Below are 27,956 nucleotides of genomic sequence, written 5' to 3' on the forward strand. Positions count from 1 at the left end.
GCGTGGGCGGGGCTTCCCGCTCCTTCCCGGGATACCTGCGGACGCATGGCAGGTGGGTGCGCGCGCGCGGTGGGAGCGTCCTGCGGCTCGGCGGGGCGGCCCCGAGCTCACCGGCTTGGCCGGGCCTCTGTTCTCTTCCCGCGTAGAACCACTGGATGTGGGATCCCTGGGTGGCGCGTGTAGCGCCTGCCTTTGGCCCAGGGCGTGACCCTGGAGGCCCAGGATCGAGTCCCACGTCGGGCTCCCTGCATGGAGCCTGCTTCTCCCTCTGCCTATGTCTCTGCCTCTCTCTCTCTCTCTCTCTCTATCTCTCTCTCTCCGTGACTATCGTAAATAAATAAAAAATTAAAAAAAAAATAAATAAATAAAATCTAAAAAAAAAAAAAAAGAGAGAGAGAAAGACAATGTGGCTCCAAAATAACTTAAACCTCTGAAAACCACTTGCTAGTCACTCCTCCAGGAGGACTATCCATATCCCATCTTCCCCACCAGTCTCAAGGCCAGTCCTGAAAACTCTGGAGAGCATCCCCTCTATTTGTACAGGCTGGTTCTCTGGTTAGAAAGCTCCCTGAGGGCACGGCAGCGACTGGACCACAGCATCCCTAGAGCCTAGCACATGGCTGACATTCAAGGGATCCCGGAGCAATCAATCCCTGGTGAATGAACGAACATGGATCAAACAAAACAAAACAAAAAGCCCTACAAAGCCAGAAACCCTATCAAGGTGCACTTCACTGGGTGTGAGAAAACACAAAAAGCTCTGCAGCTTAGGAGACCCTGGCGACTACACGGGATACAGTGGCTTTACTCCCAGATTCTGCTCATGCTGGATTTGCAAGAAGTGCGGGGGGGGGGGGTGTCAACCCCAAGTGCAACGCATCACTCCAGCAGATAAAGCGTGCACCCAGGCTGGGACCCCACAGTCCCGCCAGCAGATGGAACAGAAGGAACAAACGTAACAGACTTAAGATTCCCGAGTGTCAGCGAGAGAGTGAGGAAGGATCAAGAGCAGGGATGGGAAGTGGAAGTAGAGCATGTGGGCAACCACAGCAGGGGCGACCCTTTGGTGAAGTGTATCAGGTGCCAGGCTCGGTGCTCAGCACTTCGCACGCACGGACCCACCTGATCCTCCCACCCAGGGGTGGAAGGCGTTATCATCCCCGTTTAACGGATGATAAAGCTGCAGCGCAGCGACGCGGCATCACCTGCGCCGAGCGCACGGCTGGGGGGTCTGACGCCGGGGCACCCCATCACCCCATCCTTGAAGCCTCCAGGCCCAACGCAGGACTGAGGGAGGGGACCCCCATTCACCCTCCTGAACACCTGGGGGTGCGTGCCCAGGTCTGCGCCAGCAGCGCCAGGGCGCGGAGGGTCGGGGTACCGGGCGCAACGTCAGGCAGGCGCCGCGGGCGGGCCGGCAGGGGGACCGAGGACGCGGGACGGGGGATGAGGGATGACGGCCGAGGGATGAGGGATGAGGGCCCGGGGACGCGGCGGAGGACCGCCCAGCCTGGCGCCTCAGGTGCTGGCGCGCGGGCGAGACGGGCAGGGCGACTCCAGGCGCCGAGGCCAGGGAAGGGTGGCCCGGGCGAGGCCGAGGAAGGGGCGCGGAGGAAGGGGACTCACCTCCCGCGGCGGCCCCTCCGGACTCGTCGGCCCGGCCCGGCCGGAGGAGGCGGGGACGGACTCCGGGCCGCGGGGGCTGCCGGGAGCCCGTTCCCTGGGCAACCGCGCCGGGCCCGCTGAGCGACAGCCGCGGGCTAGAGCGGCAGAGCCACAAGTGGCGGCCGGCGGGCAGCGCGGAGCGGAAGCACGTCAGCGCGCTTCCGGCGGGCGTGGGCGGGGCTTCCCGCTCCTTCCCGGGATACCTGCGGACGCATGGCAGGTGGGTGCGCGCGCGCGGTGGGAGCGTCCTGCGGCTCGGCGGGCGGCCCCGGAGCTCACCGGCTTGGCCGGGCCTCTGTTCTCTTCCCGCGTAGAACCACTGGATGTGGGATCCCTGGGTGGCGCGTGTAGCGCCTGCCTTTGGCCCAGGGCGTGATCCTGGAGGCCCGGGATCGAGTCCCACGTCGGGCTCCCTGCATGGAGCCTGCTTCTCCCTCTGCCTATGTCTCTGCCTCTCTCTCTATCTCTCTATCTCTCTCTCTCCGTGACTATCGTAAATAAATAAAAATTAAAAAAAAAGTACTGGATGTGTGCGAGGGAGTGTCCGCACATCCTGACCCCCCAAGTTGTAATTGTCTTTGTAAACTAGCGTTAGCCGGGGTGCTTGGGTGCCAGGGCTTGCATGCCCAGCTCCTCCCAAAACCTTTCCCTGAGTTCCCCTCGGGATTACCCGCCGCAGAGCCCTTTGCTTCCAATAAGAGCTGTCAATCGGCGAGTGCTCGCTGCGTGCCGTGTGGTGTCCTTAGTGCTCTCTGGGTCAGCTCGTTTGAGCCTCACCTTGATCCCACGTAGTAACGTGCGCAGGTTGGGAGGATCAGGGAGGGAGCCGCTATGCTGAACCTCTGCTCTGTGCTGGGCCTCTCGTTCCCCGTCTCTTTCCCTCCTGGCCTGGGGTCCCTTGGAGTTAGATCTGTGGTTTGGGTTGCTAAATATGGAGCAGACGGAGAATGAATCAGATGTGGTCTTCGCCCTCAAGGAGCCCCTACTGCAGGAGAGAAGCCCTTAGAACATGATAGTGCAGGTGGTAAAAACTATTTTCTCCATTTAACACATTCCATTTGTCACCTACTGTGTGCCTGGGTGAGGAGAGGGAACAAGACATAGTCACTATTCGGGTGGCCTCACAGTCCACCCAGCAAGTCTACCACACTAGTGAGTGTCGGTGATAGTTCAAGAAGAGGTGGTTTCAATTTTTTTTTTAATTTTTTATTTATTTATGATAGTCACAGAGAGAGAGGCAGAGACATAGGCAGAGGGGGAAGCAGGCTCCATGCATCGGGAGCCCGATGTGGGACTCGATCCCGGATCTCCAGGATCGCGCCCTGGGCCAAAGGCAGGCGCCAAACCGCTGCGCCACCCAGGGATCCCCGAAGAGGTGGTTTCAGACATCTAGTGCAATGAGTCCTAACCCAACCTGGGAGATCCAGGAAGATTTCTTTGTGGAAGGAGTGGCTTTCTGAAAACCTAAATCAGATCATATCACTTTCCTACTCAAAGCTTATTGGTTCCTTTCCACTGACTTGGAATAAACCTAAACTCTTTATCTTAGTATGTAAGGTTCCATTTGCTTGACCGCTTCCTCACCGAGGTCCCTCCCCACCACCTTTCCATTATAACTGATGTGGGGTCATGGAGCACAACAGTCAAGAAAGAATTCTTGGGATGTTGCATGGTGCAACTTAGTAAGTTTGTTTAAGTAGCCTGGGGACAGAACCTGTGGGCAGAAAGGGCTGCATTTTTGCGGTATGAAGCTGGTGGTTATACGCTTAGTGGTCAAGGTGGAGGAGACATGCAGAGGATATTATATCATAAATGTTTCCTTGAATTTCTACCCATAAAACTACGTTTGCAACATTTCTCTGGTGCTTATCATTCAGTTCGATATTAACTATCAGTGAGATTTACAGGCAGTCATGAGACCCTTTAAGAATGTAGCAACCAGGGGCACCTGGTTGGCTCAGTGGTTGAGCATCTGTCTTTGGCTTAGGTCAAGATCCCAGAGTCCTGGAATCAAGTCCCGCATCAGGCTTCCTACAGGAAGCCTGCTTCTCCCTCTGCCTATGTCTCTGCCTCTCTTTCTATGTCTCTCATGAATAAATAAATAAAATCTTTAAAAAAAGAAAAACCAAAAACTTAAAAAAAAAAAAAAGAATGTAGCAACCAGCACGTTTTATTAGTATTATTTTTTTAACCAGCACATATTTGATCTTTGTTCAGAACTATGTAGACTAAAGGTCAGCCTTCTGGACTAAAGGTGAACATTTTTCTGCTTCTACCCTCATCATAGATACACTGGCCTTGCTCAGTTTTTCAGACTCACCAAGCTCATTCTCACATTAGGACCCATACTGTTGACCTTTCAACAAGCCTAAATGACATCTCTGCAGGGGTCACTCTAACACAAGACCCCATTTTCTTTTCTACCAGGCACTTACCAAGATATAAATTGGTCATGGTCATTTGGTTGTCTATTATCCACCTCCTCTTTGGAAAGTAAGTTCCATGAAAATGGTCCTGGTATGTTTCATTCAGTCACTTCATCCCCCATACCTGGCATATTGTTGGTTAGTGGTATAAGTAAAGAATGAAGGGAAAACCAATATGATCCTTAAATAAGCAGAGCCTTAAAGAATACTAGGAGTTAGCCAAGTGAGTGGGGACACACATGGCCAGGGGAGATATTCTAGGTCAAAGTCAGAACTTGTACAGAGCTAGCCCTAAGGCATGGAGAGCAAGCTGGAGGAAGCTGGAGAAGTGGTAGACAGGACTTGCATAACAGGCTGTGATATTGTGGTTTATAAGTAAATATTTGGTCTTTGTCTTGTTCTTGGCACAGAGGTAAAACCCTTGGTGTTTCTGAAGTGTGAGAATGAGCAGGATGTCTTGTTATATTGATAAGGTGACTTTTGGGAAGTTCCTAGGTGACCTTTGGGTGGGGGCTGGTTCCCCCCTACAGAAACCAATCATGTGATTATTAAAGGGTTAGAATTTTCAGCCCCACCTGCCTCCCCTGTGCCTCCAGGGGAGAGGGGCTGGAGGTTCAATCAATGGGCACTGCCCAGTGACTTAATCAACCATGCCTATGCAATGAAGCCTCCATAAAAGCTGACAAGGATGGGATTTGGGGAGCTCCAGGTTGATGAACATGTGGAGATTTGAGGAGAATGGTGTACTACTCACAGAGCATGGAGACTCCATGCCCCTTTCTGCATACTTTGTCCCCTGTATCTTCTTCCATCTGGCTCGTTCTGATGGAAAGAAAAAAAAAATGTATACTTACATATATGTTTGCTCTCCAACTAAGACCATAAAAATCTTAGTTTGTTAAGACTTATTAAACTAAAGTTTGTTAATTTTAACAGAGCAAAGAGCAATTTTATTTAAGTAAAAAAAAAATTATTCAACCACAGCAGAGGAATTGCAATTTGGGATAGGCAAGCTACAGTGAACTATAGGCAAGTTTGAAGAGACAAAGGGAAGGTCAGCTTTCATTAGGTTTCAGGAGGGAACTGGGAAGGGTTATTGTAAACAAGTGTATTGGAGAAGAACAAGAGTTTGAGGTCTAGTGGTTTCTGCACAGTGGTTTCTCCCTTGGCTGTAGGCGACAGTTAATGCATTATTACTGGGGCACGGAGGGCTCTTCCTTTTCTTAGAAGCAGGAAATAAAATTCCTATGTGAAATATGTCCTCCGTTGTTGAGATAATTCTTATCTTTTTATTCCTCCTTGTTGTGCGGGCTGCAGCAAGTGGTAACATGTGTAAGCACCCCCCTCTCCAGGGCTTTCTGACTCTATTGTACAGGAGATTTCCTTTATTTTCACATTTCTGCCTTTAGATCAAGGTCTTTTCTCAAAAGCATCACTTTATCAAGAGTCAGGTTTTCCGTATATAGTGGCTTTTGTCCCTGGGTGCCAGGAAGGACCTTTCTGGTTGGAAGGAAAGTGCATAATGACTAGAAACTACTGAGGCCACCTGTGAGTAACAAGAAAGAGTACGAGGGAGGACTCAGCATTTCCCATCTAAAATGTCTTTCTTACGAGGTTAAGTGTTGGAGAGCATCTGGAAGCCCTCAGCTAGCATCACACTATTTGGTGCATCTGTTCCTGCAAAGTTTTGACAGGCAATGGGTACAAAGTTTAAAAGTAATCATACAAAGCAGAATTAAAAGTAATATGACAAATCCAGGATGATGGTTCTAAACCAGGAGCTCAAACCTGAAGGTAACCAGCTAAATAGATCAAAAGACCAGAGGTCATTGGGTGAAATTTGTTGTAATCAGAGGTCTCCTTCCCTGATCTTGTGTAATTGGGTTTCTCTTTCTCCAGACATATTTATCCAGGTGCAACAAACAGGTGGTATTTGCCATTGCATAAATGCCTCCTTGTTCAGCAAGTAGATTGTCCAAAGCTTCCTTTAGCCAACAAGTTATGTGATCATTGTCAAGCTGTTCTTGCTTTGGCTGTAGAATCGGCTACCTCTTCTAATGTTAGGGAGAGATTTCTGATCATGTGTTCATTTGCTCTTATTCCAACTCCAGAGGAAAAGCCTCCCTACAGAGGCAAACCAGGAGTTGTACAGTCCCCTGAAGTTCCCAGTTAAGAGAGCCATGGAGGCCTAATGTGGCAGGCCAGCAGAGGCCTCTGGTTTGTTATTGTTTATTTGTTATAAACAATAAACATTGACTTCCAAGTTGCCAACTGTCTAAGCATTTGTATGCCTATGGAAAATGCGGTCCACTGTAAACAAAAATGAAACCAGGTGGTACCCAGGGGACTCCAGCTAAGGTCTTATTATTGATAGATTTATTAGTTGGAATTTCCCGATTGACCTTTTCAATCCAGGGATGAAAGGAATTGGGATGACATTCTATGAGAGCCCATCCCTTCATAAGAGATCTTTTCTAAAAATTTGCAAAGGGGCATAAACTTGTTTGTATTTCCTTTGGGTGTAGGGAGACCACACTTAGATAAGGAAAAGAATGTGGGATTGTACAATTGACAAAGATGGAGGGATTTAACTGATAGTGTGGTTACGACTGGGGAAAGGCTGAAGCAAATATGGGAATGCCTGGTCATAATAGCCTAACTCGATAGGTAACATCTATAGGCTTGTGGGTGTAATCAACAGTGACATTTGGCACTAGAAGGAAATTGGTTATAGGTAAGACCAAGGGGTCTCCAATATTGTGAACAGATCAGAGCTTCTGGTGACAGATCCAATAGTCAGGTTTCCTCCTTCTGCGGGGGATTGGGAAATGCGATTGGGGCATTGACTTTCCAAGAAAAAGAGGGTGAGGGGCGTCTGGGTGGCTCACTCAGTTGGGCGTCCAACTCTTGGTTTTGTCTCAGGTCATGATCTCGGGTTGTGAGGTCGAGCCACATGTTGGGCTCCATGCTGGGTATGGAGCCTGCTTGAGATCCTCTCTCTCCTTCTCCTCCCCATTCCCACCACTTGTATGCATGCTCTTTCTCTCAAAAAAAAAAAAAAAAAAAAAGAAAGAAAGAAGAAGAAAGAGGAAGGGATCCCTGGGGGCTCAGCGGTTTAGCGCCTGCCTTTGGCCCAGGGCGTGATCCTGGAGTCCCGGGATCGAGTCCCGCATCAGACTCCCAGCATGGATCCTGCTTCTCCCTCCTCCTGAGTGTGTCTCTCTCTCTCTCTCTCTCTCTATGTCTATCATAAATAAACAAATCTTTAAAAAAAAAAAAAAAAAGACGGAGAAGAAGAAGAAGGAGAAAGAGGGGGTGAAGTAAGAGTGAGAAGAGCAAAGGAAAGAAGGTATATGTAGGTCTGGTCTGGTAATCCCGGGAAAGCTATCTGCTTCAGTGGCCGGCTTCAATTCCTGCAGATTTGTATTTTCGTGTCACCAGTTGGTGTGCAGGGTTTGGTGCTTTCTTTGGATGTGACAAATGAATCCAAAAGTCTATTCATTTTTCTAGTAGACAAGATCTCCAGGTTGTAGCTGTGATGTTTAAGGTCTTTATCTCCCAGGAGCGTGCTGTAAAAGGATTGCTCTACTAAAGCATAGTTATTTTCAATAGAAGTAATAAGGCTTTTACAGTATTGAAGTATGTTTCCTTTTATCACGTGTGGATCAAAAGAAGCAAGAGCCAAGTACATTGGGCGTCCTGTGATTATATGATTATATCAAAGGGTAAGAGTTGATGAATTCCAAAAGGAGTAGACCTGAGATTTAAAATGACCATTGGCGGTGCCTTTGGCCAAAGTAGTTTACAGATTTTTGCCAGCTACATCTTAATGATGCCAGTTCAACTGGTCCTGAGGATTGAGAGTGGTAAATATAGTGAGAGTGTTGTAAAACCAGTCACGTAGCACAGACTGGTCACATCACCTGACCAGTGAAGAGTTCCCTAGTCACTGTGAAGTCCCAGGGTGGTCCTCCAGGTAGGAATGATCTTTTCTCTTAGAATTTTAGCAGCAGAGGTGGCAGTAGCCTGCCCACAAGGGAAAACCTCAGTTCAGTGAGAAAACATACAATCTATGGCTAAAACATATGTATCCATGAGATGGGGGGAGCTGTAATAAAAGCCACTCACCAAACCTCAAATGGTCCATAGGGCAATTAAAATTCCTGGGGACAGTGTGGACAGGTTTCCCAGAATTGCAGTTTGGGCAGTTGGGGACAAGCAAAGTAGGCACTTTTTATGGCCTTATTAATATTCCCCACCAGTAGTGATTTACAAAGGTCATTTTATGAGCAGAACAATGACGGCGTGCACAGTGGTCAGTAATAGGAATTTTAGAGTCTGGCGGGACTGGACTATTATTTGGCCCAGAGTTTTCTCTTTTTATCAAACTAACAATTATTAGATTTCCAATTTTGTTTTTCCTTTTCTGGGGCCATCTCTAGCCAATTCTTCTAGATTGTCATTTGGGGAAACATCCCTTTGGACCACAACAGAGGTATGGTTGTTGGTTCCTTTGAGAAGAGCATTCTTGGTGGAAATATCACTGAGATGGTTCCCTTTAGCCTCCAGGGAGTCAAGTGTGGAATGCCCAGGAACCTTTATCAGAGCAGGGGGGCCTGGGTGTCTACAACTCTTAATTTTGGTTCACGTCGTGATCTCAGCGTCATGAGATCAAGCCCCACATCAGCTCTGTGCTGGGCATGGAGCCTGCTTAAAATTATCTCTCTCCCTCTTCCCCCCACCCCTTTATGCTCTCTCTCTCTCTAATAAAAATAATAATAGCCAGAGCAGCTGATTGGAGTATAGCACCTAATAAATTTTGGACATAAAATCCATTTGAAAATTTCTCCCTGCTAAAAGTGGGAAGCCGCATTGTTTCCATAATCACAAAATTGTGAGTCACTCTGAAGGCATATCTGCTGTAGAGTAAATGTAGGCAGTTGTGCCCTTGGCGAGCATGCCGTGTGAGGGTGTACAGCTCAGCTTGTTGGAGAGAAGTAGCCTAAGGCAAAAGTATTGCTCAGTTACTTCAAAGGGAGTTGCAAGTACATATCCAGCACAACATTCGCCATTTCTACCTCTCACCTAAAAACCATCAGGGAACCATGAGAAGTCAGTGTCATGCAAAGGAGTCTCCTGTCAGTCATCATGGAGGGGACTCACGATCTGCAGAGTTGGCATGAGCAGGGAGGTGACTGCAGCGAGGAGTTCTGGGAGGAGAGGTTAGGAAGAGGCTTTCATAGGAGGGGGACGACTGGCCAGAGGGTGAAGGGTGTTCAGGAGGGCCTCTACTGTCCAGGGCATGGGATGGCTACCGGGGTCCCAGACTGTCTCCTCACTACCCTTAGCCAAAAGGGTGGTGGTGGGAATGGCTCTGAGGCATGGTGCCTGGTCCCACAGGGCCTGTTGTTGGCTGTAATGCCCTATGGGGTTGATGGTGATCCCCATACCTGGGAGATCCACCATTACCTGGGGTGGGTAATCCCAGGGAGTTCCCTTCCTTTTCATATATAGGTGGGACAAAGGAAAGTTGATAATTGGGATGGCCAAGGGCAGGGGATTTATTAAGCTTTCTTTTAGGTATTAAAAGCTAAGTCTTCTTGACCTTCCCAAGTAGTGGGATCAAGAATCTCTTTCCAGTAGGGACACCTGGGTGGCTCAGCAGTTTAGCACCTGCCTTCGGCCCAGGGCATGATCCTGGAGTCCCGGGATTTTAACTAGAAGGGGAAGATCCCAGTTTGACCCATTAATGAACATAGAGTTAAAAACTACTCATCTGGGCAGCCCCAGTGACCCAGCAGTTTAGCGCTGCCTTCAACCCGGGGTGTGATCCTGGAGACCCGGGATCGAGTCCCATGTCAGGCTCCCCGCATGGAGCCTGCTTCTCCCTCTGCCTATGTCTCTTCCTCTGTGTGTGTGTGTGTGTGTCTGTCATGAATAAATAAATAAAATCTTTAAAAAAAAAAAAACTACCCATGTTGGATAGTTTTATTTGGATAAAACTATCCAAATCCAAGTGGATACAGTGTTTAAAGGAAGACCAGAATTTTCTTTAAAAACAGTTTGGAGGGGTGCCTGGGCAGCTCAATTGGTTAAGCATCCAACTCTTGAGTTTAGCTAGGGTCATGAGCTCAGGGTCATGAGATTGAGTATTGCATCAGGCTCATACTGAGTGTGGAGTCTGCTTAAGATTTTCTCTCTTTCTGCCTAGCCCTGTCCCATCTGTACACATGCATGCACACACTGTCTCTCTCCCTCAAAAAAAAAAAAAAAAAAGAAAAGAAAAACCAAAAAACAACAATTTGGAGCCAGCTGTAATAATCACACATGAGTTCATTGGGCTTTTGGGTACAAGCTTGAATCTTAGTGCATTCAGCAGGTTTGGGGCATCCCTTAGCGCCTGCAGGAACTCAATAATATAGCAAGGCAGGGGATAGTGTCCCATCTATGGTGCTAAAGATCTTTCCATGCGGCCAGCATGCAGGGCTGCATGAGCATCTGGCTCCGGGCTCCCAAACAGACCAGGCTGGGCCACTCACTGCTGACAAAATCCACAGGCAGAGAGACGGGTGGTAGTGACACAAGATAGGAGTTTATTTCAGTGAGCCCGACGCAGGTGGACTCATGTCTCAAAGACCGTCTCCAAAGTGCTGAAGATGCTTCCAGGTTTATATAAGGAGAATGTGGGACAAAGGTTGGTGGGTGCGTGCAGGGGGCAGCAAAGGTCAGGTCTCATCGCCTTGGGGTCAGTCATCAGGGGTCCTGCTGACTCGGGGCATCCTTGTTGCTTGAGGGAATAGTTTTGGTTCCCCTCACAGGTTGCTTTGCCAGCTGGTTCTCTTGCCTGAGTTAAGAGATAAGCTGGAAAGGAGAACTTAGTCATCTAGGAAGTACTGACTGAGGTCAGAATGGAGGTCATTGGCGTCCTCTCTCATCAGCATCCTCCCGAGTGGCAGGTTCACCCAGCGCTGGGACTGGCCCTCGACAGCACACGTGTGTAATAGCGGGTATAAATCTCAGAAATTGGGTTGATAAGTTTGAATCACCATATTAAGCAACTCAGCAAATCTCTGAGGATCTACGAGGGTCTTCAGCAAATCTAAGATTCCCAAATCTCACTTCGGGAAAGTCTTTGACTGTAGCTCCGAATTCAGCTTTAGTCCAGAGCACATGAGAAATTGGGGGTTTAGCATTTGGATCCTCAGAGGGTCTGACGGTAATGGGGCAGGTTTTAATAGGCTTGGGGAGAAGGGGAAGGACGTTCAGAGAAAGGATTGAATGAGGAAGTTCAGGGTATAAAGGAAGTGGGACAATGTGGGAAAGAGGAAGGTGGCCCTGGGCTTTGTGCAAGGTGGCAGTCCTGTGCCCTGAGACCAAGAGCATGAGAGGAGAGCACAAGGCCTCAGAAGATCTTCGTCTTTTCTTTAATTGTTTGTTCCACTTGGTTAATTTGGAATCAGTATTTTACAAAGAGGCAACTTGAGAGTCCTGAATCTGTTTAGAAGCCTCCAGGTACCCATCAAATTAGGCATCCCATGGAGTCTGCTTAATTTTAGCTCCAGAGCTTTATAATTAGTTCCAAGAAAAGTTTGTGGGGGTCAAGAATTCCCCATAATGGCCATCGAAGTTTTGACTTGTCTTTGGTTAAGTTGGTCCATTTAGTCAAAATGCATTCCCACCAACAAGTCACAAGGGTTCCTTTTTCTCCACATCCTCATCAACATGTTATTTTTTGTCTTTTTTAAAAGGTTTTATTTATTTATGTGAGAGAGAGAAAGAGAAACAGAGCAAGCACAAGTGTGGGGGAAGGACAGGAGGAGAGGGAGAAGCAGACTCCCTGCCAACCAGGGGGCCCTATATGGGGCTCAATCCCAGGAGCCTGAGATCATGACCTGACCTGAAGGCAGATGCTTCACCTACTGAGCCACCCAGGCTCCCCTCTTGTCTTTTCTATACCAGCCGTTCTGACAGGTGTGAGGTGATACCTCATGGTGGTTTGGATTCACATTTGCCTGATGATCAGTGATGCTGAGCATCTCTTCGTGTGTCTCTTGGCCATCTGTATATCTTCTTTGGAAAAAGGTCTGTTCAGATCCTCTGCCCATCTTTTAACTAGATTATTGGTTTTTTGATGTCGGGTTGTCAGAGATAGACAAATATCATATGATTTCATGCATATGTGGAATTTAAGAACAAAACAAATGAACAAACAAAAAAGGAACAAAAAAGACTCAACCACAGAGAACACATTGATGATCACCAGGACAGAGGTGAGTGGGGGATGAGGGAAGCAGGTGATGGGGATGAAGGGGCACACTTGTGATGAGCACTGGGGCATATATGGAAGTGTTGAATCACGATATTGTGTGCCTGAAACTAATATAACACTGTACGTTAATATACTTGAATAAAAATAAATAAGTAAGTAATAATAATGCATGTGAGGGGGGGACTATAGCTTTTTTTGAAAATATTTATTTATGGGCAGCCCCGGTGGTGCAGCGGTTTAGCACCGCCTGCAGCCCAGGGCATGATCCTGGAGACCCTGGATCGAGTCCCATGTCGGGCTCCCTGCATGGAGCCTGCTTCTCCCTCTGCCTGTGTCTCTGCTTCTGTGTCTTTATGAATAAATAAATAAAATCTTTAAAAAATAAAAAGTCACATTCTCTTTAAAAAAAAAAAAAAGAAATATTTATTTATTAGGGAGAGAGAGCATGAGCAGGGAAAGAGGCAGAGGCAGAGGGACAAGCGGACTGCTCCCCCCCCCCCCCCCCCCCCCCAGCAGGGAGATTGATGCGGGGCTTGATCCTGGGACTCTAAGATCGTGACCTGAGCCAAAGGCAGACGCTTAACCAGCTGAGCCACCCAGGTGCCCCCAGGACAATAGCTTTTGAACATAAAACCATCTGGGGTCCCAGAAGGAGGACCCTCTGAGAGAGTAGAGAATCAAGATCCTATTACTCAAAATCTGATGTTTGAAAAATAAAAGCAAGTACTTTAAGCGGATCCTAATAGTCAGGTGCTCCTCCAAGGGGAGGACTCGACATCTGAGAGACTCTCCAGAGGATGAGCACGAGAGCTCCGTGGAGGCACCGCGCACAGGCCTGGAGGTCGTCATCCCCTGGGGTCCTCTCCTTCGGACCCCACTCTGACCACCAAGTAATGTAAACTGCAGACAGCAAAGAGCATCTCTAAGTAAAAAAATGAGCTTGTCCAGGAATAGCGAAGGAATTCCAGTTCGGGACAGTTCGCCACGATGAATCGTAGGCCAGTCGAAGAGGCAAAGGGAAGGGCAGCTTTGATTAGGTTTTAGGGGGCAATGGGGAGGTGCTGATCACGTGTCTGTGGAGAGCAAGAGTTCGAGGTTCTAGGGCTTTCTCATTGGTGCCAGTGGTAGTCAGTGCGTTGTTGCTGGAGCGGGGAGGGATCTACTTTTTCTCAAAAACAGAAATGAAATTCCTACGTGAAAAGTGTCCTCCCTTGTCATAATGGTTCCTATATTCCTCCTTCCTGCTGGTCGTGCGGGCCGCAGCAAGTCGTGTGTGGGCCCGGGAGCTGCCCTTTCAGGGCTTCCCCACTCCATTTTAAATGAGGCTCCTTTTGTTTATTTTCACAAATTTCATAATAACTATGTTTCTTTTACTCCCTATCAGCAAACACTCTTGGAGGAACAACGCCCAGAAAACCTGTCTTATCTGTCAGTGCGAGAAAAATTAAGGACAATGCCGCTGATTGGCATAATTTAATCCTGAAATGGGAAAGCCTTAATGACACAGGTTTTGCTACCGCAAATAAAATTGCCAACCTGAAAATCAGTTTATGGTAAGTACGTATAGAGCTCCTCGTGCTCTAAGCCCCGCACCCTTAGTGATCGGACACGAGTCTCCTGGGAGTCTTCTAGGGCGGGAATGGTAGTCTTAATCCACATGCGTAAATTAAATTCTATTAAGAAAAGCCTGGCTGGCTCAGCGGATGCTCAACCGCTGCCTTCAGCTCAGGACGTGATCCTGGGGTCTGGGATCGAGTCCCGCATTGGGACTTCCTAGCAGGAAGCCTGCTTCTCCCTCTGCCTCTCTCTATCTCTCTGTGTCTCTCATGAATAAATAAGTAAAATCCTAAAAAAAAAAAGTAACAAGAGGTAAAATGTTGTATGGAGGTATAAACTGTATATGTCTATTTTAAATAAAAAGTTACGCTACATATTGTTCACGGTTATGTCTATAGAAAATTATAAAAATGGATTGGAAGGACACAGGCCTTCTGGCTGTGAAGCTCACACCTTTGGGATGGATGAGTGTTGGGCAGATCAGTACGGCTTGGACTTCACAACGTTGCACTTTTTTTCTGTGATGTGATTTATAGGAAGAAATATCTCTTTGGTCTCCCTCCCTGCTCCTGGCACACAGCTCCTAAAACCCTTCTGACTTCCTGACAGATAAGAGCAATAGGAGCATCCTCTGTTACAATGTATGGTCTTCTGTCTTCCAGAATGATCCAGGTGAAAGGAGTGTCTTACTGTTTATAACATGTCCTCTCCAGCCACCTCTGAGTTAATGTTAAGGAGGTGACTTCTGGAAAGCCTCATGGGGACCAGGCAGCGGGTTAGAGAGTGTGAACTTCCAGCTCCAGCCTCTCACCCACCTCTCAGGGAGGGAGGAGGGCCTGCAGGTTGAGTCAGTCACCAATGGCCAATGATTTAATCAATCATGCCTACGTAATGAGGCCTCCATAAAAATCCAGAAGGATAGGTTTGGAGAGCTTCTGGTTTGGTGAACAATAACACCTCTACGTGCCAGAAGGGTGGGTGGCACCCAAACTCCACAGAGACCCAAGCCCCTGTGCTCAAGACCCTTGCCCTATGTACGTCTTCATCTGGCTGTTCTTTCATATCCTGTGATATCCTTTGTAATAAACCAGCAGTCTAGTAAGTAAACCATTTTCCAGAGTTTTGTGACCCGCTCCAGCAAACCCTTCAGGTCCAAGGGGGCGGTCAAGTGAACCTCTTATTCAGAGCCCGTTGATCAGAAGCACAGGGGACATCCTAGACTGGCGTTAGTGTCTGGAGTTGAGTGGGACAGCCATGTGGGTCCAAGTGTTGACCTGTGGGACCTGAGGCTGTTTCTGGTAGATACTGTATAAATGGACTTAACTTGTGGGGTGCCCAGCTGTTGGCCATCAACTGAGAATTACTTGGTGTGGAGAACCCCACTCCCCACTTTTGATGACTGGGTATCAGGTATCAGGTGGAGGATGGAGAGTAGAGGAGACAAAGGAGTGTATTTTTCCTTAGCAATTTCTTTCTTTCTTTTTTTTTTTTAAGATTTTTCTTATTTAGGGGCACCTGGGTGGCACAGTTGGTTAAGCATCAGACTCTTGGTTTTGGCTCAATCCTGATCTCAGAAATTGAGCCCTGTGTCACCTCCACACTCAGCACAGAGTCTCCTTGGGATTCTGTCCATCTCCCTCTGCCCCTCCCACTCGTGCTCTCGCGCTCTCTCTCTCAAAATAAATCTTAAAAAAGAAAAAAAAGATATTTGTATTAAAAAATTTTTTTTCATTTATTTGAGAAAGAAAGAAAGCACAAGCAGAGGGAAGGGTAGAGGGAAGAGAAGCAGACTCCCCACCGAGCAGAAAGCCTGATGCGAGCCTCCATTCCAGGACCCTGAGATCATGACCTGAGCCGAAGGCAGACGCTTCACCACCACCTGAGCTACCCAGGCGCCACCCCCTTCCCCCCAGCAATTTCTTTAAAAAAGACAAAGGAGTCATGAGAAAACCTGTTAGTGGTTGATTGGAAGGTTTGCTTCATTATTCTTTACACTTTCCTACATATATGGTTTCTTTTTTTTTTTTTTTTTTAAGATTTTATTTATTTATTCATGAGAGACAGAGACCGAGAGAGAGGCAGAGACACAGGCAGCAGGAGAAGCAGGCTCCATGCAAAGAGCCCGATGTGGGACTCGATCCCGGGGCTGCAGGATCATGCCCTGGGCTGAAGGCGGTGCTAAACCGCTGAGCCACCCGGGCTGCCCACATGTATGGTTTCTTATTTCTCAAAGTTACAGTTCTGTGTTCCTAAGTCATTGTCCATTAGCTAGAGTTGAGAGTCTCAACTGCTGTCCCCCGGCTCTGGCCAGTCCCCACCGCACGTCACATGCCACAGGTCCTCTGCTGCCTCTTCCTGCCGAGGCCCTCCAGCAAGAGACAGTTCTTTGCCTTCCTGCGTAAGGAGCTTTCTGATATTGTCTGTTCTGTTTTTATGTTTAATTTTTCCCTGAAGTGTTGTGACCACACTAGATTAAATTTCATGCCCCACAGGCCCCAGGGTTCAGTTTACCAAATAATTCCCAGATGGTGAACTCTGGGGAAATGGTCACGTCTCAGTCGTCATTGTACGCCCAGCGCAGAGCCCTAGGCCAGGGGACACTGTGGGGCTGCATTCAGCTGACTCACTCTAGTGCAAAACTGGTGGACGTGCTCATTGTGGACATAAATAGTAATCATATGTTATAGCCACATGAGATAACACCTGTGCCTAATGTCTGACACGTTTATGTGGAGATCACGCTTTCCAGGGTCTGCCATAACAAAGTGAGGTGCCTTTCAGAGTGTACTTTGTTTCCACGCCTTTCCATTTTGTCCAGGAGTGAAGACAAGACAGAGTTACAGAGCAGCAGCCCGGCTTCCAGGGAAGATGCGGACAAGAGGCTTCCAGAATATAGCAAGGAGCTGGAGGCGCTGTGTGAGGAGCTGCAGACCACCTACGATGCTTTGGTGAGATCCAGAGCCCCTGGCCACCTGTGCTCACAGTCACCGAGGCCCAGGGGTGTACTTGGGGCTCCCTCAGTGCTCTGCAGGTATCCGCGCCCTGGGAGGTGCTTTCCTCTTGACCCCGATCTTTCTCTCCTTAGCCTCTTCCACTTGCCCCCTAAATCTCAGTGCTCCCCAGGATGCTGTCCTAGACCTTTGTTCTTTCTGCCCTACATGATGTCTAGTCCATCTCACCCCCTTCCAAGGGCTCTGTGCCGTAAATATTTTGGGCTTTGTGGGCCATACCGTATCTTGTTACCACTGGCTCCACCAGGTAGCAAGGTGCTAAAATGGGTCAGGGAGGGTATAGAAGTGAATGGCGTCATAGCTGGGGTGCAGGAGTGCACGAGCACCTGGCTCCGGGCTCCCAAACAGGCCAGGCTGGGCCACTCACCGCTGACAAAATCCATAGGCAGAGAGACAGGTGGTGGGGACACAAGAAAGGAGTTTATTTCAGGAGGCTGACACCGGGAGGATGGTGGACTCGCGTCCAAAGACCATTTCCAAAGTGCTGGAAAGACCCGCAGGGTTATGTAAGGAGAATGTGGGACAGGGGTCGGTGGGTACATGCAGGTGGGCAGTAAAAGTCAGGCTGATCTCGGTCACTGGGTCAGTCACACGGGATCTTGCCGGTTCCGGGTAGTTGTCATTGCTTGAGGGGGTAGTTTTGGTTCCCATCACCGGGATGTACAAATGGAGGTAGTTCAAGTCTCTGTCAGCATGGCTATGTTCCAATAAAACTTTATTTATGGGCGCTGAAATGTTAATAATTTTCATGTGTCGTAGAATATTCTTTTCACATTCTCTTTGAACTATTTCAGAATGTAAAACTCATTCTGAGCTCTTGGACCATACGGAAGTCGGGTGTGGCCTAATTTGGCCTGTGGGCCCTGCCAGCCACAGGAGAGATGCTCTCAATGTCTAACTAATGACTGGGTTCCAGTACCTACCATACCTGCCTCCAAATATAGACTTAGCCCCTCCTCTCCTTGCCGGGCACATTCTCACACTTGGGTAACTAAAACTTACCCGTGAACATAGGAAATCTTTATCCTTTAATCTTTTTTGATGGAAAAGTTTCTGATACTTAGCATGAGTCCTTACCTATTAAACAGAATATGTGGAGCATGATTATATTTCTTCAAGATACCAGCTGTTCAGATTGAGGATTCTAACTGTTCTAAAGCTGACTAGCAGTGTAAAAGAGTTTTTCAGGGAAAAAAACACTACCCCTTTTATTTTTTTTTAAGTAGGCTCCACGCCCAGCGTGGAGCTCAACGCAGGGCCTGAACTCACGACCCTGAGATCAAGACCTGAACTGAGATCAAGGGTCAGACACTTGACCTACTAGCCTCCAGGTGCCCCCAATTTAAAATATCACATCACAGATGCTGGGTGGCTCAGCGGTTTAGCGCCGACTTCGGCCCAGGGCGTGATCCTGGCGACCTGGGATCGAGTCCCACATCGGGTTCCCTGAATAGAGCCTGCTTCTTCCTCTGCGTGTGTCTCTGCCTCTCTCCCTCTCTGTGTCCCATGAATAAATAAATAAAATATTTAAAAATAAATAAATAAAAATAAAATAACACATCAATTATAAGATGCATTAGGGCTTCGGAAACACTAAAACGAGAAAATAAATGGTCGAGGACACTTTAGTAATTTGGCCTTTTCTTTGTGAGTGAAATCAGTACTGTCTTTGGGATATTTAGGATGCTTATGGGGCTACATAATCTCCCCTAAATAAACGAATAGGTTTTGGTAATTGTCCTGTTTTGTGTTCTGCCTCACGTTGCCTGGGGCTGTGCTGCAGGGAGACACACTTGCCCTCCATGTGCCCCTCGAGCAGGTAACAAGACGGGTCCACGACTTCGCGTTGACCCCCACACACAAGAAGGTGGGAGAGTAAAGGGCGTGGGCTTTGCGAGATCTGCTTTCTTGGTCTGTCACCGTGTTGGCAGCTGTGTCTCTGGCAGGTGAGGTCTGGACACTCAGATACCAGCCAGCAGGTTGTGGACACAGGCTATATAAGCCATTGAAATTGACAAAGCTGTAAGTTCTAGAAAACTGCCCACTTTGTTTTCTTTTCCCCAAGTGAACCCATTTGATCATGGCAAATATTTTGGGGGCGGGGAGCACCTGGGTGGTGCAGTTGGTTAAGCATCCATCTCTTGGTTTCAGCTCAGGCCATGCTCTCAGGGTCGTGAGATCCAGCCCCACGTCTAGCTCCGCATACCGTGCAGAGTCTGTTTAAGATTCTCTCTCCCTCTGCACACACTTTCTCTCCCCTTTCCCAAGTAAATGAATAAATAAATCTTCTAAAAAGATGTATTCTTGTTTGAACAAAAAGCAGATGTACATATTAAAATAATTTAAACAGCCAAAAAGCAGGGTGCTCAGTCAGCTGCGCTCCAGCCTGACCCCCGCATTGTTTGTCACTTTGATGCACCACTGCCCCCCCCTCCCCCAGAGCCTCTTCACCCCTCATTCCCTTCCAGGATGAAGCATGTTGCAGAATCTCAAAGCTGTGTCAGAACGGGAAACATTTTCAACACATACTAATGTGACTTTTATAAAATGTAAAAAAAAATCTGAAAGGATTTTGTTTTTATTTTATTTTTTAAAGATTTTATTTATTTATTCATTAGAGACACAGAGAGAGTGAGAGAGGCAGAGACACAGGCAGAGGGAGGAGCAGGCTCCATGCAGGGAGCCTGACCTGGGACTCGATCCCAGGACTGCAGGATCACGCCTTGGGCCAAAGGCAGGCACCAAACTGCTGAGCCACCCGGGGCTCCCCAGGATTTTGTTTTTAAGGCCATTTGGTTCTTGTTAGATCACACACTCTCATTTATAACTGTACCCACTAGAAAGAAGTTTCAGGGGGAGCCAGTGGGGAAGAAAGGGTGTGCCTTTCATTTCAGGCATGCCAGGAGTGATTGGTTGGTTTTGTGTGTCCATCCTAGGTTCTCCCCATTCTTCAGTGGCAGGCTGGTACCCCGGGACTCCTTCCTCAGCCCCACTAACCTGTGCCAAGGAGGGACAGCGTGAGAAGATGTTAGCGGGGAGAGTCAAGATCCAGAAAACCCAGCTAGCAGGATGGACTGAGCAGCAGCAGAGGAAATGTGGGGCACCTGCCTTTGGTCCCTCTGACCTGCAGCACAGGCCCAGGGTGAGGCAGGTCAGGGGAAAGTCGCCGCTGGGTCGTAGGTGACCACGTACTCATGGTCAGCCGAGTTCCCAAGATCTTCAGATGAAGCCTGGGCTGTGTGCATGACAGCCAACAAAACGATGGGAGACAGTGTGGATGCGTGTCTGGAGGGGCCTGGTGGGGACCTGGGGGAGGCCACCCTTGTCAGAGAGATGTAATTGGAGGAACTGGAGTTTTCGCCCAGAAAAGGGGGGACCAGTAGACAAAACAGCTGCCGTCACAACCAAAAGGCTGTCCCAAGGAAAGGAAGTGGCCTCCTGGTTTTCTGAGGCCTCTGAGGGGACGAGAGAGATCCCTGGTCCTGGCAGAGGCTTTGGCTCCCACCAGGGAACAACGTAGCAGGTCCTATGCGGAGCTGGAACAGGCTCCCACGGACGGGGTGTGTCTCGTGGCAGGAAATGTGCCCCCAGAAGGCTGGAGGATTACTCAGTGGGTTTATGACCAAGCTCCTGGAGGAATGAAGTCCTGGGCGGAGCCACGTCAGTGTACACACATTCCCTCCCTTACATCTACCTCACTATTTGTGTTAATCCCATCCTGTTTATTTACTTAACATTTTTCTATAATACAATTAAAATCACATTATACACATGGCAGCTGAATAGTGCCTCCCCATCAAAGTCTTTGAGCCCGGGGCCTACTCCCTTTTTCCTAAGAAGGGGAGTTTTATTTCTTTCAAAGGCAAGTATGAGTGGGAGGGAGAGGCATACCGGCCCGAGGCTAGTCCCCCGAGTTGCAAGATAGGCCATCCCACGTGGCACAGGGTTACTAAGCCACAGCCAAGTGACTGTGGGACGAGGCAGGGCCCCACGTCTCTACAGACTCCCCAAGCCACAATGTCCTGATCCAGTGAATTTATTCTCTATCTTTATTTTTTTTTAAGATTGTATTTATTTATTTATTCATGAGAAATAGAGACACAGGCAGAGGGAGAAGCAGACTCCCTGCGGGGAGCCCGACGTGGGACTCGATCCCAGGACCCCGGGATCACACCCTGGGCCGAAGGGAGACGCTCAACCGCTGAGCCACCCAGGGGCTCATATTCTCTACATTCTTAGGGACACTTTATTTATTAGGACAGTCTCCAAGCTCAGAAGGCTTGAGCAGGTATGACAGAGGTCGCGTAAACCATCCCCAGCCTGCACCCCGTTTCATACGCGACTGTCCTACACATCACAAACGCGTACGCCACGTATGTTGTAATGAGTGAGCCAGTATTGATGCGCTGTTGTTGAGTGAAGGCTGTAGTCTATTCGCATTTCCTTCACTTTTCCCCAGTGCCCTCTTGCCATCCCGGGCGCCACGGTGAACGTAGTCATTGTGTCTCCCTAGGCTCCTCGGGCCACCACAGTCCCACAGGCTTCCCTTGGTTTTTATGACATTGACAGTTTTGGGGAGTACTGGTCAGGCATTTTGCAGCTGCCCCTCACTTGGGAGCTGTCTGATGACTTTCTTCTGGTTTGGCAGGGGTTGTGGGTTTTTCGAGGAGACCACAGAGAGGAGATATCATCACATCCCGTCAAGGGCGTGGACTGTGACCCCGCCATATCCCCGTGGGTGTTAACCTTGACCACCTGGCTGAGGTGCTCCCGGGTTGCTCTGCAAAAGGAGCTCCTTTCCTGCTGTGCACACAGCCCACCCTGGAGGCATGGAAAGTTCTTCCCCACCTCCTTGGGGACAGAGCATGTACATAAATCCTGCCTCTCTTCCCCCACCTATTAGTTACTGGACCATTTGTTTCTAGCAGTATGGACTCATGGGTTTTTTTTTTCCACTTTGGTTATAATATATTTATTGCTTTATTTTGTTCCTCAAATTGTTTCTGCTTTGGCCATGAAGAGTTCTGTTGGCTCCTCTGTCCCTTTGACATGCTTCCACCATTGTTTTTGCTTTGGGTGTTTTCGAACACTTCATTACTTTCTAGTATTACGAGATGCTCCAGGCCCATCCCATGTATTTCCTGCCTCCATCCTAGGATCAGCCATTTCTCCAAGGAGCCCCTGTTGCTCTTATGGTTTTAGAAACCAAGATCCGAGTGCCAGCTGTCAGGCACTAAAATCCTCTGCTCTGGTGAATTTATTCTATTTTGAAGAGGTTTGGAAACAAGTTCTCATTCTATGTTCAAACCGAAAAGTTAATGTCATTTTTTAATATCATTTTTAATATCATTTTTCCTGTTCTCCAGCTTGTGGAGAGTGATTTCCCAGACTTGGCTTTGAATGTCTTTAATGAGTTTGACCTTGGCAGGAGGCTTTCACACACCCGTTTCCCTAATCTGGATGAACATTTTGCAGTTTGGTCGGTGGGAGGAGATGTACTGACGATGAGCTGGGAATGTGGGCAGGTTCACGTCCTGCAGGTTCAGGGCTGCTCACTGCGTAACCTTTGTCTCTGTTGATGACCTGGGTCAGGCCTCCAGGATTTTTCTTGCTCTCCTGATCATTTATAAGCTCTGCTTTGAATTAGGTGGCAAGAGGGAGCTGCTGCAGGATGCAAAGAACATAGGATGGTGCATCAAGAGACCTGGGGTCAGGAAGCATGGTGGGGGTGCTGGCTTTGACCTTCCCTAGCTCAGCAGCCCTCAGGATCATCCCGATTCTATTAGAAATGCTGAGTCCTACCTCCTGGGATTGGGCCAAGCGATATAACAAACCTAAAAAGATTGGGAAGAAGAGTGTAGTCCTTTAAAAATCAATGTTAGTGGGACGCCTGGGTGGCTCAGTGGTCTGCCTTTGGCTCAGAGCATGATGGAGTTCCTGGGATTGAGTCCCACATCAGGCTCCCTGCATGGAGCCTGCTTCTCTCTCTGCCTATATCTCTGCCTCTCTCTCTCTCTCTCTCTCTCTATGTCTCTCATGAATAAATAAATAAAATCTTTTTTAAAAAAAGTCAATGTTAGGTAAACTTATATCACTTCCAGTATAATGGGAGAGTGGCTAAAGACCCAAGTGTAAGGAATTCAGATTTTGACAATTTATAGGTCTCTGTACTTACCCGTGTACCTAGGACTAAGTATACACAGGAGTTATAATGTGGTCTTAGTAGGTCTGTGCTGCTTGAAACTGAAATCTTAAGTCACTTCACCCCTTTTTTTAACAAACCCATCTATAGCTCCAACTAGGTACTTCAGAAATACTTGGTCTTCTTCACCACCATGTGAAAGGACGCACTTTGTCAGAGCCTCTGCTGGCTCATCCGTGCAGTGGAGATGCTGCCCGGGTCCCCTGCAGTGGCCGGGCAGATGATGTGGTCAGCGGCTTCCCGCAGAGCACACCCACCCGAGCACCGTCGCCGTCCGCTCTCACCACTTCCCGTGTCAAGTGTGTCAGGCTGCCTTTCATTACCACCGTTCTACAAATGAGGAAACTGAGCCTTCAAGGTTTCAGTAATCTCAGAGGCAGCTAATAAAAGTCAGAAATGAACTCATATAATATACCCTTTCTCTTCTCATTGCATAAAAGTGGGGCCTGCCTTGCGATTCCTCTGGGTTTTTGGTGCTAAAAAGTTAGTGCCTTCAGAAATCTTAGCGAAGTGGGAGTCGGCAAGCTTTTTCTTTCCAGTGCTGGAAATCCAGGGTTTATTTCTGAAGTAATCCAGATTAATGAAATTGTAGCAACTCTCTGCCTCCATCTCCCCAGAAACGTGCGGCGCACAGAGTTAACAGTGTTGAGTTATTGGACTTTGGGTCCCAACAGACTTCTACATCTTAGCTCCGAAATCTTAGAGTTATTGAATCTGAGACAGGAATGGATTTCAGATGAGGTTCTCATGTTCCCAATTAATCTATTTCCAGGCCAAAATCCAGATGAAAATGGAAAAGCTGTCTTCGACCACCAAGGGAGTTTGTGAGCTAGAGGACTACCATTACAGGGATGGGAGGCATCGCCCTCCCCTGTTTCACACGTGGCCCACAGCCTATTTCTGTAAGTAGTTCTCTCCTCGTTGATTCTCAGGAGTAGAAATCATGAGGGCATTTGTGTTCTTTAGATCTTGATGAAGCTGACAGGCTTTGAAATTCAGTTTGAGGGATGCCTGGGTGGCTCAGCAGTTGAGCATCTGCCTTTGGCTCAGGTCCTGATCCTGGGGTCCTGGGATCGAGTTCCACGTCGGGCTCCCTGCATGGAGCCTGCTTCTCCCTCTGCCTGTGTCTCTGCCTCTCTCTCTGTCTCTCATGAATAAATAAAATCTTTAAAAAAAGAAAAAAGAAATTCAATTTGAGAGAACCCATTGGAAGGGAAGGAGATTGAGGGGCATAGATAGAATAGGCATTTCTTCTTGCCTCCAATAATTACCAAAGAATGTTAAACATAATTACAGACATGGGAAGCAAGGCGCCTCTGTTACCCCTTTAAAACCAAGTGGTCGGGGTTGGGGACACAAGGTGTGGCCCCTCAGTGGCTGAGTCGGTAAAGTGCCTACCTTCAGCTCAGGTCGTGATCCTGGGGTCCTGGGATGGAGCCCCGTGTTGGGCTCCCTGCTCAGCAGGGAGCCTGCTTCTCCCCCCACCCCTCCCTCAGCTTATGCACTTTCTTTCTCTGTGTCAAATAAATAAATAAATAAATAAATAAATAAATAAATATTAATCTTAAAAAAACACACACAAAAAAACACCAAGTGGTTGGGGCACCTGGGCTGGACCTAGTCCATAGAGCCAGTGACTCTTAATCTTGGGGTCATGAGTTCAAGCCCCACAGTGGCCACAGAGATTACCTAATAAAAAAATAATAATAACCTTTAAAGAAGAAAACAACAATGGGTACAATGAATTCCACGTCCTCTGCAGAAGCAGAATTTTTTTTTCTTTTATAGAAAGATGGGTTTTGGGGGTGCCTGGGTTGCTCAGTTGCTGAAGCATCCAACTTTTTTTTTTTTTTAAGATTTTTATTTATTCATTTAACAGAGAGAGAGCATGAGCAGGGGAGAAGCAGACTCCCTGCTGAGCAGGACCATCCCCCACCCCTCCATGCAGGGATCAATCTCATGACCTGAGCTAAAGACCGACTGAGTCACCCAGGCACCCTGAGCATCTGACTCTTGATTTCAGCTCGGGTCTTGATCACAAGGTTGTGAGTTCAAGCCCTGCATTGAAAAAAATGATAAATTGAGGTCAATTCAGCCAACCCCACAGAAGAAAACTACTGGAACATGGGTTGCCTTTTTTTTTTTTTTTTTTTTTAAGATTTATTTATTTGACAGAGAGGAAGTACAGGCATGTGCACAAGCAGGGCAGGGGGAGGGACAGAGAGAGAGGGAGAGAGAAGCAGACTCCCTGCGGAGCACAGAGCCTGATGCAGGGTTGATCCCACAACCCTGAGATCGTGACCTGACCTGAAACCAAGAGTTGGTTGCTGGGACACCTGGGTGGCTCAGTCAATTAAGCATCTGCCATCAGCTCAGGTCATGAACTCAGGGTCCTAGGATCGAGTCCCGCATCGGGCTCCCTGCTCAGCAAGGAGTCTGTTTCTCCCTCTCCCTCCGTGCACACTCTCTCACTCTTTCTCTAATAAGTAAAATATTTATTTTTTTTTTTTTTAAGTAAAATATTTAAAAAGAAAAAGTTGGATGCTTAACTGACTAAACCACGCAGTGGCCCCTCAGAGTTACCTTTAGCTTTGTTAGTTCAAAAGAAGGGGGGATCCCTGGGTGGCGCAGCGGTTTGGCGCCTGCCTTTGGCCTAGGACGCGATCCTGGAGACCTGGGATCGAATCCCACATCGGGCTCCTGGTGCATGGAGCCTGCTTCTCCCTCTGCCTATGTCTCTGCCTCTCTCTCTCTGTGACTATCATAAATAAATAAAATTAAAAAAAAAAAAAAGTAACAAAAGAAGGGCCTACCTATTTGATGCTGATTTGAGACCTCACTTCTAAATAAGGAAGAAAAGGATAAAACCATTTGATGTAATGTGTTATTGGAATATTGTCAGTTTGAGGTGAATCTGCTGTTTATGATCATCACGAGACTGAAGAGTTGAGCAGAAAAGTTCACACTTACTTATTAATTTCATGACACTTCCCACGCCGTCTAATCCTACTGATCTGCACAAGCCGGATGATGAATACCCTCCTGGTCCTTCCTTATCTCCGTGTTCTCGCCGAGTGTGATTTTCAACGAGGAGCTTCTCAAAGTGGCGCCTCACCCCCAGGCAGGAGCAGTTCCATGAATTTCTGCTCCTAAAGGGAGATGTTTTGTTTCAGATGAGGTTTCCCGAAAGCTCTCCGACATGTACCAGAAGGAGCTTCTCCTGAAGCGCACGGTCATTGAGGAGCTGGCTCACACCACGGACCACGACCTCACCCTGAGCTACTTGTCCATGTGGCTGCACCAGCCCTACGTGGAGACCAACAGCAGGCTGCTTCTGGAAAGCATGCTGCTCGAAACGGGGCACCGAGCCCTGTGACGTCCCAGCTCTGGACCGCTGGCTGCTTCTGTGGCTCCCGTGTGGTCCTGTAAGACCCGGGGCTGGGGCATGGCCACCCGCCGACCTTGGCACCTTCCAGGCTGGGTCACTTCAGCAGCTCCCTGTTGCCTCTCCAGACGGCGTGCTGCTGGGACTGTCTGCCACGCAACGTCATTGGCGCCTATCATGAATCTGTCACCCAAAAGGACTTCTACGTGAAATAAATGAGTACTCAACAGAATGATGGAGTGATCTTGTTTTTGTAAGTCAGCTGTATTTATATAACATTTATGTAAAAAACCCCTGGTTCAGTATTTTTACTTTATACCTATTATTGAAATTGTTATGACACTATATTAGTTTTGTAATTACAACTAGTGTTTAATTAACAGTTAATTAAATAAGGAAGAAAAGGTAAAACCATTTTCTTCTCTCATGAATAAAAAAATAAAATCTTTAAAAACGAACAACAACAACAAAAAATACAAATTAACAGGGCAGCCTGGGTGGCTCAGCAGTTTAGCGCCACCTTCAGCCCAGGCATGGTCCTGGGGTCCTGGGATCGAGTTCCGCGTCGGGTTCCCTGCGTGAAGCTTGCTTCTCCCTCTGCCTGTGTCTCTGCCTTTCTCTGTGTCTCTCATGAATAAATAAATAAAATCTTAAAAAAAAAAAAAAAGAATTAACAGAGAGTTAACTGAGTAATAAAGAATGGCATCCTGGGCAGCCCGGGTGGCTCAGTGGATTGGCGCCGCCTTCAACCCAGGGTGTGATCCTGGAGTCCCAGGATCGAGTCCCACGTCGGGCTCCCTGCATGGAGCCTGCTTCTCCCTCTGCCTGTGTCTCTGCCTCTCTCTCTCTCTCTCTCTCTCTGTGTGTCTCTCATGAATAAATAAATAAAATATTTAAAAAAAAAATAAAGAATGGCATCCTAAAAACTACCTACAAAAAACATTGCCTGAAAAATAAAAGAAAAACCCAGGGGTCCCTGGGGGGCTCTTGAACCCAAGCCCCCACATCGGGCTCTCTGCTTCTCCCTTTCCATCTGCCCCTTCTCTCTCTTGCTCACTTTCACTCTCAAATAAATAAATAAAGTCTTGGGGTGCCTGGTGGCTCAGTCGTTGAGCGTCTGCCTTCAGCCCAGGACGAAATCTCGGAGTCCCGGGATCGAGTCCCACACTGGGCTTCCTGCACGGGGCCTGCTTCTCTCTCTGCATGTATCTCTGCCTCTCTCTGTGTATCTCATGAATAAAGAAATAAAATCTTTAAAAAATAATAATAAATTCTAACTATCATAAAAGCAGCCCCTCAGACATTGTACATTCTCGAAGCCAGGTGGTCAGCACTTGGCAGAAATGGTGTTGGCTTCAGGCTGCCCTGCCCAGCAGGCTGCTGTCATGAGCTCCAGAGGCAGGTGGGCTGGACAGGGCCCCCAAGGCACGAAGTCCGTTGG

The 27,956-nt window shown here is 48.0% G+C and overlaps 2 protein-coding genes across 3 annotated transcripts in view; one reads left to right on the forward strand and one right to left on the reverse strand.

Moving 5' to 3' along the window:
• Window positions 1-1,654, reverse strand: part of TECPR2 (tectonin beta-propeller repeat containing 2) — a 105,034-nt gene extending 103,380 nt beyond the window's left edge. The window contains exon 1 of the mRNA XM_041758579.1: window positions 1,627-1,654. The gene's annotated coding sequence lies outside the window, so the exon portion shown is untranslated. The remainder of the gene's footprint in view (window positions 1-1,626) is intronic.
• Window positions 39-26,747, forward strand: LOC121493060 (cyclin dependent kinase 2 interacting protein). 2 transcript variants are annotated; one of them, XM_041758583.1, is made up of 5 exons: window positions 39-52; window positions 13,745-13,913; window positions 16,736-16,865; window positions 23,903-24,032; window positions 26,304-26,747. In XM_041758583.1, the coding sequence occupies exons 1-5, from the start codon at window positions 46-48 to the stop codon at window positions 26,504-26,506; spliced, it is 639 nt and encodes a 212-aa protein (XP_041614517.1). In that variant the 5' UTR covers window positions 39-45; the 3' UTR covers window positions 26,507-26,747. The 2 variants fall into 2 exon arrangements, with proteins under 2 accessions (XP_041614517.1, XP_041614516.1); XM_041758582.1 differs by lacking the exon at window positions 39-52 and adding an exon at window positions 1,830-1,885.
• The last annotated feature ends 1,209 nt before the right edge of the window (window positions 26,748-27,956 follow it).

This window comes from Vulpes lagopus, chromosome 6 (assembly GCF_018345385.1).
Source record: "Vulpes lagopus strain Blue_001 chromosome 6, ASM1834538v1, whole genome shotgun sequence".
Lineage (NCBI taxonomy): Eukaryota > Metazoa > Chordata > Mammalia > Carnivora > Canidae > Vulpes > Vulpes lagopus.